At 32.7% G+C, this 12,172-nt stretch overlaps 1 protein-coding gene across 1 annotated transcript in view; it reads left to right on the top strand.

The window, feature by feature from the left end:
• Nucleotides 1-12,172, top strand: part of NECTIN3 (nectin cell adhesion molecule 3) — a 144,791-nt gene that overhangs the window by 78,122 nt on the left and 54,497 nt on the right. The window contains exons 6-7 of the mRNA XM_082626000.1: nucleotides 9,209-9,347; nucleotides 11,459-11,543. Of these exons, the coding sequence (XP_082482126.1) occupies nucleotides 9,209-9,347; nucleotides 11,459-11,543 (224 nt within the window). The remainder of the gene's footprint in view (nucleotides 1-9,208; nucleotides 9,348-11,458; nucleotides 11,544-12,172) is intronic.

Here is a 12,172-nt window from a genome sequence, read left to right as displayed (position 1 = left end):
TTACTTCTTGAGTATCAGTAATGTGCACAGCTAATTGATGTATTGAACTCCTACTCTCTTCTTGGAAAAGGTGGAAGAATAGTTTTACTTTATTTTGGCCGTGTTTATTACCTTTATATTTGAACTGGTTTTTCATTTTTGTGTTCACTATAGAGTTTTATTTCACAGTGGTTAAAGTACTTCAGTGATACAGTGGAGATGAATTCAACTCTTTGTTTTTCCCTTTTTTGCATTTTTATTAAAATATGTTGAAACTTTAATAGGCTAGGGGTTGACTTTAAAAGTGGTATTTGAGAAGTACTTTATAGTTGAAAGATTTAGTATTTTACCGTGTGCCTGAAAGGTTTCTGTTTGATAAGTCTAACATTAAAGAAACCATTAGGGTTTTTCAGTAGTAGGTATTGCTTCTGATAGCCATATATAGGAAAGTTATAATGTTAAGCCTGGCTGAATGTTCGCATAAGGGGCTATAGGAAGTACAATGTATAAGTGCAAAAATTGAGAGAAATGTAGCAATATTAGATGCAAAAACATCTGATTTTAGTTTGATTTTGCTTTTGGTAAATACTGCTGAAACAAAGTATGAACAAGAAGTTGTTAATGTGTGGAAGTAATCAATGTAAAGTGTAAGGAAGGAAGAAATGGTACCCATATTGATTTTTTAATTCTAACAGGGGAATGATTTACAGATTGGATTGTTTTTCCTATTTACTTGTTAATGTATCATCCATAAAAAGCTCTTTTCTCAAATTTTTGTTATATTGGGATATATTTAGTTTTAATTTGTACCAGGGATTTTTTTTTTAACCAAGTTACTTATCAGGTGGTAGCCCCAATAGCCGTTCAATAAATCTTTAAATAAAAGTTTTTAAAAAAAATTCTTAAGAGGCATATTTCTGTAACAAGCCTATGGCTCTGGATTACCTTCTTTGTCCGCATTTTGATTTTTGCTGGAGAGAGAGAGTGTGTGTGTGTAACTTAGTTTCCTTTGATTAATGATGTTTTGTGGAATTAGAAACCTATTTTATTTCTCTTTCCAAACAAGACTATATCAGGTTAAGGATACAGTTAAATAAAGTTTGAGGAAGCATCTAAGTTGGCATGTTAAGCATTATAAAATTTACTTTTAATTAATCATATAATTCATATCTCATATATACATATCATCAGTAACATTCTCCACAGTCATGAATTATCTTCTCTCTCTAGTCCTAGCAGTTAAAATAAATTTTAAATGTTTGCTGTGACTTTGACGTAAGTCAAATTTTTAAATATTAGCTTTCAGTTTGGAATTAACACATTTCATAAAATATTTTTTAAGTTGGCATTTAGTGTTTTTAACTTGTTGCTTGTGAGCTGCTTTGAGTAGGAATGACATTGTTTCTTATTGTTTGTAGTTACCTTCTCCTTGTTCCTCATTTCTGACATTTGAAATTATGATACAGGGACTTCCCTGGTGGTCTGTTGGTTAAGACTCCATGCTTCCACTGCAGGGGGTGCAGGTTCCATCCCTGACTGGGGAACTAAGATCCCACACACTGTGCAGCTCGGCCAAAAAAATAAAATAAAAATAAAATAAATAAACACTGTTATAAAACCTAAAATATTTTAAGATAAAATAAGTTAAAATTTGATACATTTTTCCCCCTAAACTTTAAACTATTTTAGAGCAAGCAGCAGTTTTTTTCAAATAACATACAATTTGACTGGATTAAGTTTGGTTTCATTCTTGTTATACCAATAAAAATTCATGCATGAATCTTTGGAATAGTGTACAGAGTATACCAACTTCTTGGTGTTTTTTAAAAAAAATTGTTTCTGTTTATGCATTTCTGTTTTCTTCTATTCCAGTAAGCTGCACTTTTTTTTCTTAAGTACATGTCTACTTTGAGTTGAGTAGTGATAGGTTTCCATCAAGAGCTTGAAACCAAACATTGCTTACAAAAGCTTTTGCTATATATACCTACCCTTAGGGGTCATTTCTTTTCTTGAACCTTGATAATAGTTATTTTATCATGTTCATTTCAATTTTGAAGGGTAAAATATGATTCAATTTTGTGATTTTTTTTTTTTTTTTTTTTTTTGTGGTACGAGGGCCTCTCACTGTTGTGGCCTCTCCCGTTGCGGAGCACAGGCTCCGGATGTGCAGGGTCAGCGGCCATGGCTCACGGGCCTAGCCGCTCCGCGGCATGTGGGATCTTCCTGGACCGGGGCATGAACCCATGTCCCCTGCATCGGCAGGCGGACTCTCAACCACCAGGGAAGCCCCAGTTTTGTCATGTTTTATTTCACTTGCCTTTTAGTTAACAGCTGCTGTTTGTTCTGGCTGGGCACTATGGATAAAGCCTAGTGAACGTGAGTTTAGCAGAATAACTTTAAAGTATAAATCTCAAAACTTGAGAATAATTCAAGGCCTTATTTCCTTTCATGCATAATACTTCTGCATAGACGTGATACCTAATTTCACAGTCTCAGTTATGAGAAATATCTCAGGGAAAACCTAGTCTTGAAGGGACAGTTTGATCTAAAAGCTAGAGGAAACAAGACCTAGAGACTTTGACCTTCCTGTTTAAAAAAAAAGATTATTATTAAAAAATATTCAATAAGACAGAATAATGAAATGAATGTTCATGTACCTGCTTCAGTTATTGTCAGTTCATGGTCAGTCTTGTTTTATTTAAATTTCTGTCTATATAATCCCTCCTGCCATTAGTTCATCTGTAAATATATCAGTATGTAGCTCTAAAAGTTAAAGAACATTTAGAGAAAGTAACCACAGATTCATTACTACACCAGAAATGAATAATTCCTTAATGTCAAGTATCCAGTGAGTGTTCAAATTTGTAATCATATATTTTTGCAGTTTTAGCTAGTAACCAAATGTGATCCATACATTGGTTGGTTGAGATGTCTTTTAATCTGTGTGTTCTCTGTGTGCTGTTCCCCACTCCCACACTTTTCCCATGCAGTTTTTTTGGTGAAGAAACAGCTTCATCTGTCCTGCAGTTTTCCAGTTTGGATTGTGCCAGTTGCACCTCTGTATTTTCTGTAAGTTGACAGATCTAGAGCCTTGATAAGATTAAGGTTTAATTTGGGGGTCAAGGTTACTTCAGTGGTAGTATGTTCCTCTATCAGAAGGCGCAAGTCTTTACCTCGTTTTCTTTCAATATTAGCAGCCATTTGATGCTCAAAGCCTAGATCTACTAACAGGGAACCTACATAATTTCTACATCTATTAACTCTTTTTTTACCATACCATGTGCTTTGATGTCTTAATAATTATGTTCATGCTGCTCCCTTTACCTGAAATACCCTTTCCTCCCTTTGCCATATTGGGAAACCAGTCCATATTCAAGGTCCAGCTCAAATTATAGTTTTATGCAACTTTTCCCTTTAGAATTAATAATTGCTGTTCATAATTCTTTTTTATCAACTTATATCTTCTCTATTGTAACCTCACATTTTATTCTAGTTATTATCTATCTTCTTTAGATCAGTGCTCTTCAATACTCTTGACTGTGCCTATCAGTTAAAAATTAGTATGTACTCATACCCCTAATATGTATAAGTTTATAAATTATATATATGCTACCATAGAATTTTGCTATATGCATTACAAAATATTCAAAAAAGAATTTTTTAATCTGCTAAAATAACATTTTAAAATACTAATTATTTTCACTAAAATAGTAATATTTGGGTAAACAATATAATTGTGCTTCATTTTAAAAATTAACTTTTTTTCTCGCTAAAACATTTTTGAGAAAACCATGTAATTGAATGTGCTTCATTTTTTTTTAATCTTGGTTTTGTATTTTTTGATTCAGTGATTCAAAGTTTTAAGTCCATGTTGAGTATATTTTAACACTTGTTTTTAGGTATGAAAGCTAAGCCACCTCTCGAAAACAAGTAGATTCAAATGAAAGAAGTTCATTGTTGGGAACCTTAGCAGTTTTCATCCCAACTACTGTTTTTAGAGCTAGTCTTCATGTTCAAGGTGTTTGGTTTTTCAGCATCATGCTAATCACCACTCACATTAGCTATTTCAGCACAGTATGGGTTTAGTGTGAGGTTTGTTGTTAATAAGAGTGAATATAAATTTGTTTTATTTGGTTTCTAAATGTATTTGATTGGGGGGGGGTTGATTTGTCACATCTGATTAGATTGCCATGGTTTTATTTCATAATGTAACTGGTAAAGTTTATGTATTAGGAAGAAGTTATTTGCATTGCCATTTTTGTGGGGTTTTGTTATTTGTGCCTACATTATTGGTGTTATCTTACATTCTGTCAGTTCTTTGCAGGAATGGCATTTACTTGGATTAAATGCCTACTAGTATATAACACGGATTAACACTGATACCCTCACTTGGTTTATGAGTCAGATGTTCACCTGTCAGAGCACACATGTCATGCCTTCTTTACATTTTTGACTTTTAGTTAAATCTAGGTAAGTTTTTAGTTCATTCAGCTGAGCTCCCATATATCACAATATGTCTGTCACAGGATGCTATGTTGAGAGGGACCACCAAGTAAAGATGTAACTGTTTTCTTTCATTCTGGAACTGTCCCACTCCACACTTCCTATAGGAAATTTTGGGTGCCCTGTGTGGCAGGGTGCCATCTGACACATGGACCAACTGGGGCTACCAGTGCCAATCCATACTAGTACAATAGTAATTTTTATTAAATGCCCTCTCCCTCTTTTTTTTTAGAAAAGTGATGATTTCGTCCTATACTTCATTGGAAAATAAATATTTTTATGGATTCTCTGACCCTACCTTGAGGCTTTTGCTCTATTGTGAGGACAGGAACTGTGTAAAATTATCCTTGGCATTCCTAGCACAGGGCCTGGCACATGTTTGGTTACTATTGGTAATTTGTTGGATGAGATGCTGAGGAGACTGTCCTGACCCAAATAGAGGACTTTTATTGAAAAATAGTGAGATAAATATTTGGATGGTTATAAAGGCTTAGATGTTGTATTGAAATATAAGCATTAAAACGGCTATTGAAAAATAAAACAGTGGGGCATATGGGGAAAATTTGGTAATACAGTAACATGTATTATGGGAATATATGAATTTAATCCCAAATGAAAGTTGGGAAGATAAATTTGTAGGGTATTACATTAAGCTGTGAATCAATCCATGGCATCACAGAAGTTTGGGTGGAGGAAATGAAGAAAAAGAGGGATGAAACTTAACATCTCAATTGTTGGGATTTGGTGTTTTAATGTAAGTGTAAAAAGGGACTATGGATTTCTGTACTCACCCATTTTAACTGGTTTTAGCATATTGCCAGAAGCACGTATTTTAGTGTATAGAATAGTATTTAACTTTAAAAAACTTTATAATGCCTCAGTTTCAGATGTGAATCAGGTGAGCACATGTTTGAATAGCCTTTATGTAGGCTTTATTCACTTGTATCAGAGTGATAACAAAGACAAGCTTTAATTCAATTTAATATCTATAATATTTATGTATATTTTTTCAAAAAGTAATGAAAGTTATTTCTCATATCTGTATTAAATTTTTTTGTATTATTTGTAACTGATTTTTGATAGCTTTCTCCATAAGACATATGCATGGTATCTTTAATTATGGATAGTGTACTTTGGTTGTATTGAGGAATGCTATTTTTCTGTTTTTGGAGGTGAGTTTCCAATGTATATGGGTTAATAAGCAGCTGTGATAACAGAAAGATGTTCTTTTGGGAGACATGCACCAATCCTTTAATACTAAATATTTTAATGCTTTTGTCTTTTTGTTTTCTGCTGCTTGTAAGCATACAATTAGATTTAGTAGAACATCTCCTTAGGTGATGGTAAGGTAATGTTGCTTCATGTCAGTCACTCAGTAAACTAGCTTAATGTTGAAAAATGCCAAATTTTTATACATTTGCTTAGTTAAAATTTTTTTCTCCTTGTAGTGGTTTTGTTGGAATATAGAGTCTATGTAGATTATGAGGACAGGGATGTGGGGAGGCAGTGTTAGGGATAAATTCTCAATTTTCGTCAAAATTCTTTGACTTGAATGCAAGAAACTTGAGCTCTTCCTTTGCATTTCATACTAGTGTTCATCACCCATTAATACTTTTAAAATCTTAATACTCTAAAATATATTATTTCTTCTTTTCTCAGTAAGTTGAAGAATCAGAAAAGGAAATATGATATATATGTCATATATGTACTTAATCAGTTTCCCTATGTAGAGTAGGATATCCAATTCGTAAATGGACTCTGCCTAACTTTTCTTCCACTTCCTCATTTCAGCACTTACTAGCCTGTTCCAATACTAAGAAGAGGTGTGCAAAAAATGTTAGAGATGAATAAAGAATGAATGGAGCCAAGTGAAATAAATATGCTCAAATTAAGATAGAAGGAAGAGTTACAGTATACATACAGTCAACTCTCAGTTATGGAATTCTAGAGCTAGAAATTAGAAGCCTAATGGGACAGAATTGGATAAGTAGACCATAATTTAAATGTTTAAAGAATAGTATCTATATAGACTTGAGAATTACTTCAGGATATTAAAAATAGTATATATTCAGAGTTGGGAATTAAATTAGGATATTAAAAGTCTGATTCTGGTTTATTATTTATAAAACACTACCAAATTAAATATTATTGCTAAGATTAAATGAAAGGCTTTCTTGTAGGAGGTGTGAGGTTTGCTGAAGAATTTATAATGATGTGTTGGGATTGAGTGATACATATATATATATAAAATGATGTGTTAAATTGAGAATCTTAATTTGGGCTAATTATATTCAAAGAGTAACCTGAGTTTTTGAAAAATAATTTCAGAAGTATTACATACATATGGTATTAACTTTATCATTATCATCAAAATAATACCCAAATTTAAATTCTCCACGCTTGGGCAAAAGTGGTAGGGCCACTTTATTCCTTAGCAAAAGAAAAAATTCCATTAAAGGGAAATCGTTAGACTAACTAGTGTAGAATAGGTAGCATACTTGACACATAGGGATTTTTTATTTTTGCCACTGATAAGGTGTATGACCTTGGTCAAATAACCTTGGTCATGTAATCTTAATAGGTTTCAATTGGCCTATTGTTAAAAACCGAATACAAAACTATAACTTACATGGTGGGAAAAGTGATAGTGTAGAAGATAAGACTAGCCCTAAATCATCCCAAGTCTATTTTCTACATTTATAAGAGCAGAGTAATACTGGCTTGGTTTTCAAATCTTTTTCTCATGTAGCACATATTCAAATGGAGTTAGTAGTGATTAGAGAAATGAGCAACAACAGGAAGATAAACCAGGTATGTATTAGCAGATGAGGGTAACATCCTGAGCAATGAAGCTGGTTATATTGTTTAAAATAATTGTATAGTTTTAGATTCTATTCAGTATTTGAAAGATTATCAGATTGGGTTCCTTGGCACTCATTGGTATAAGATTTTTAGTCTAGAATGAGGCTAATAAAATGAACCATTAATAAACCCAAGATCATTAGTTTGCTAAAGAAATTTTTATAATTGGCAAGAAAGTAAAACGTTGTGGGGTTTTTTTTGCGGTATGCGGGCCTCTCTCACTGTTGTGGCCTCTCCCGTTGCGGAGCACAGGCTCCGGACGCGCAGGATCAGCGGCCATGGCTCACGGGCCCAGCCGCTCTGCGGCATGTGGGATCTTCCCGGACCGGGGCATGAACCCGTGTCCCCTGCATCGGCAGGCGGACTCTCAACCACTGTGCCCCCAGGGAAGCCCTAAAATGTTGTTTTTAGCAATCTAAAACACCACATGAATCACATTTTAATATGAACAGTTGGGAAATGCTTCTAAATACACTATGTATGTATTTGGAAATACCGTGATGGTAAGTAGGTGAAACATATTTCAAAACTGATAGTGCTTAATTCTATTTAAATTTGCCATGTCTGGATTCCAACGGTAATTGTAATTATTTAAGGGTGTATATGAACGTCAATTTAATTGAAGACTAAGAGCTCGGCATTTCCAAATAGGGGGCCCAAAAGGAGAGACTACGTTAGATATTGCGAGAAACCATTCTTTCCCAAAAAGGGCTTATGGGTGGAGGTTTCTATCCTGCCCCAACCTAGCTTTATTTCACCCTGTGTTCTCTCCTATTCATTGACTGAATGACCTTGGGCAGAATATTTAACTTTAGAATAGCAGTATCTTCATTTATAGGATGTTACCTTAAATATCTTTCTTACTGGTTAGAAAGATAAAATCTTGTATATTGAAGGTTCTTTGTAACTGATGGGTCGCTTCACAAAATTCAGTTATTGGATTTAATATGGCTGAAATTGTCAAAATAATACCTACACATAACGATTGATGGTTTTGTCATATCCATAATACTTACATTTGAAAATAATTTTAGTAAATTCCTTTAATTGGCAGTTCATAAAGTAGGGTGACTTTTTTTTAGAATTGTGTGAAATGCTAGCTACTAAGTATGTTTTTAACATCCTTTCTTATAAAATTTTGTGATGCAGGCTGGAAAAGAGAAATTGGTATTCAGAAATGATAGAGTGTGCCTGTAGCCAGGAGACAGGGAAGAATTTACATAATTTTGTAGTATAGACACTATCTTAAAGTTTAATTTGTATTAAATGTGTGTGAATTAAAGGAAGCTATCTGCAGCAAGCACTGTTTTAATAATACTTCTATTTTAAAAACTTAGATTTTGCAATGTCACTTTTTGACTATTTATTAGGTCTGGGATATTTTCTGTTTTTTAGTGTTTTCCCTTTCTTGAAGGTTTTTGGTTTCTTTCATAGAATTTCTTTTAATAGAATGAAAGGTAAAAATCTATTCAATACATTGTTGGCTAACTCCATTAAAGAATACTGAATTTTTTGTTTTTTTTTTTATCACCTTTTAGAGTAAGAACTTAGTTTTCATCCTTTTCTCTATCTTCTTTTCTCGTCCAGACATTCTTTGCCTGTTGACAGTAGATTCACTCATTGATACCTGACTGGGGCTATTCTTTTCATCACTTTAAAAAAGTAAAGTTGGAGTGCTAAGGTGACATCTTGCAAGGAATAAATGTGTTAGCATAATGCTACAAAAAGTAACGAATCAAATTTGGGGTCTTCTAAGCTTGTGGTTGGATAACATACTTAGTCCTTGCACATTGTAGAAATCAGAGGACAAAAACTCAAGAACTCTTAACATTGTTTGAAAAACCTAATTTTTGTTGCTTTACAGATGTTCCACTTAAGCAGACCTCTTCTATAGCTGTAGCTGGAGCTGTAATTGGAGCTGTCCTTGCCCTTTTCATCATTGCCATCTTTGTGACTGTGCTGTTGACTCCTCGAAAAAAGAGACCATCCTACCTTGACAAAGTGTAGGTACATTTTTTGCTTGTGTTCAACTATGAATATTCAGTATGTGGCAGTCTTTATCTTTATAGCTACTCATATGAAAAGTGTCTGAGGGATGGAAGTAAAGATACTGTTAGGTCTTTGTAAGATGACTGGTTTTGTCCGAAAGTCTGACTACATTTTAGTAAATAAACAGTTGCAAGGGGCTGCTAGAGACAAATATGTTAGACACCTTTTTAACCTACAGTATATTACATATCTTTCCAAATGGTAACATAATGACTCTATGTTGTCCTGCCTTCTGAATAAAAATACAGGTCTTCCATGAAGTAGTTGAAAGACAGATATAAAAAATCTTAGAAATTTAAATTACTTCTTTAAATTGTTTATACCTGTTTTATGTATAGATATAACTAACTTTAAACTGCCAAAAGTTATTATTGAGTTTTAAAGCTTTTATCTTAGAGAAATTTAAGTTTTGGTGAATTACAAAATGTGCTTTTATTTCAAGAGAAAGCAATGTTTTGGACCTAATCATGAGATAGAATTACAAAACAGAAATTGCACTCTGTTGTATAATCAAAAGACCGAAGTCCCAGGTCACTTAATTCCATCAGCAGCTTTTGTTGCTTCATCTGTGAAATGTGAATAATACTTTTCCTGCTTACCTTACATGGCTGTGATAAGAGTAGAATAAGATGTTTATGAACTGTGAAGTTCTATACAAATGACATTATTTCTTGTGTGGTTATTAATGTTTTTATATGAGGACATGAGGCTGGCTCTGAAGGAATGTATTTCTTCTGTCTTCATAAATGCTTTGTGTACGTCTCTGCCTCTCTAATCTGGCATAGTTAGAGCACTGATCTTTTTGGATTAAGGACACCTGCGTGTTAGCTCTCTTACGATCAAATTAGCGGTATGATCATGAACAAGTCACGTCACCTCCATGAACCTTGGTTTTCTCACCTAAATAACTTACGGCATCTTGGAGCTATACATTTGCTGTGATTTTTGTTACATTAAAGGAAATAATTACTTTAAATAAAAGGATTATAAAACACCCTTTCAGTCTAATACCTGTAAGACCGATTCCTCTAATATTTCAAGAGTATCTAGCTTGTGGTTAACTTCATCTTAGTTGCCAGATTATCTCAAACTTTTCTATAATTTCAAAAACATAATTTACTAGTAGGCCACTAATTACATCCATGTAATCATTTTATTTATTATTTGAATTCTTTTCATTTAAAATATTATTTCATGCCCACATGGAGAAGTGAGAATTTGTAATTTCTTTGGCCTCTATAGCTTTCATCCTCTTTATCTTCTAATATAGGTAAAATTTTTATTTGATTTACTAATCTCAATTACTGAAAATTAGTTATCTGTGATCTTCAAAATTAGGAGAATATATGAAAAATTATTTTCTAAAATGCAGAGAGCTACAAGATATATTTAATTCTATTTTTGTTGTAATGCAACAATTTAAAAATATATGAAAATACTTTTTTTTTAGTAGATTAGGTCATTTTGGCAAAGATAAATACATTCCCCAAGGATGTAATGGTCTCTTTATTTATTTCAGGTGCCAAGATTTATAATGGTTTGTAGATTGAAAATCTTAATTTACATGATGAATATTCTAAGAATGACCATGGCTTTTGAAAACTAATTATGGAAGTATTTCCAAAATATAGTATAAACATTTTTTTCATTATCATTTTAAGATATAGTCTTTTAAATCACTTTTATGACACTTCGGAGGAAAGTGTTTTCCATTTCACATGTTTGACTATATTTAAAATGTTGGTAGGCATAGTCATTGTAAAAATGTGCAGTACTTAATTAGTCATATACTAGATTACTTGCTTAATAATAATGTTCAAAAAATACTTCTATTTGCTTCTTTTTTAGATTTTTCAAAGAATTGTTTATTTCAGATTAGTCCTAAACATTAGAACCTTTAAAACCAGTTCACTTTTTTCTTCCAATTATGATTGATTAATGGAAATGTAAGAACTGAATTAAACATGTATGCTAATACAAATATTAGTATGAGGAAAATATTCTCAAAACTTAAGCGAATCTTGAATGTTTCCCCCACCCACCCTTTTTTTTTGTTTTTTTGCAGGATCGACCTTCCACCCACACATAAACCACCTCCTATGTATGAAGGACAGTCCCCCCCTTTGCCTCAGAAAGACCTTCTATATCAGGTAAGTGTTCCCGAGTACACGTAAAATAAAATGAAATAAAAAATATTAAGCAATGTATATTATTTGTTTCAAAATATTATCTAGTCATTATACATTAAATATTACGTAATAATATATAATCATTTCTCTGAAACATTCAGGGGATCAAATTTAGTCTACAGATTGGTAAGAAAAGAAGTTATGGCCAGTATAGGTAAGAAAAATCAACACTGTATTAGGAGTACAAATTTTTACTAAAAGCTTATGGCTGAAGACTTATTGTTAATAGAGTTTTATTGACGTAATGATCCATTGTAAAATATGCATTTTTATATAAAATAAAAGGTAGAAAAATTGAATGGTAGGGTCTAATGTATGATGGAGAGGTTTTTCTCCTTGGCATATGTATTTTTGTTTATTTTTGAGTATATGCAAAGTTTTCAGTATATGCATCTAAGTTTTAGCATTCCTTTATTTAGCAACAAAAGGTTTATATTCCAATTTAAAATTCTGGGCATGAATATTGGGCCCCATTTTACACTTATGATAATTTAAATTTCTTTTGGAATCAGTTTACACTAATTTGTGTGAAAGTATTGATTCAGTGCTTCTGTCTTAGATTCTATATCTAGATTAATATGCTCTACTTG

This window comes from Mesoplodon mirus (genome assembly GCF_964341445.2).
Source record: "Mesoplodon mirus genome assembly, chromosome: 6".
Lineage (NCBI taxonomy): Eukaryota > Metazoa > Chordata > Mammalia > Artiodactyla > Ziphiidae > Mesoplodon > Mesoplodon mirus.
Note: the sequence above shows the minus strand (reverse complement) of the source record. Positions and strands in the feature narration are given on the sequence as shown.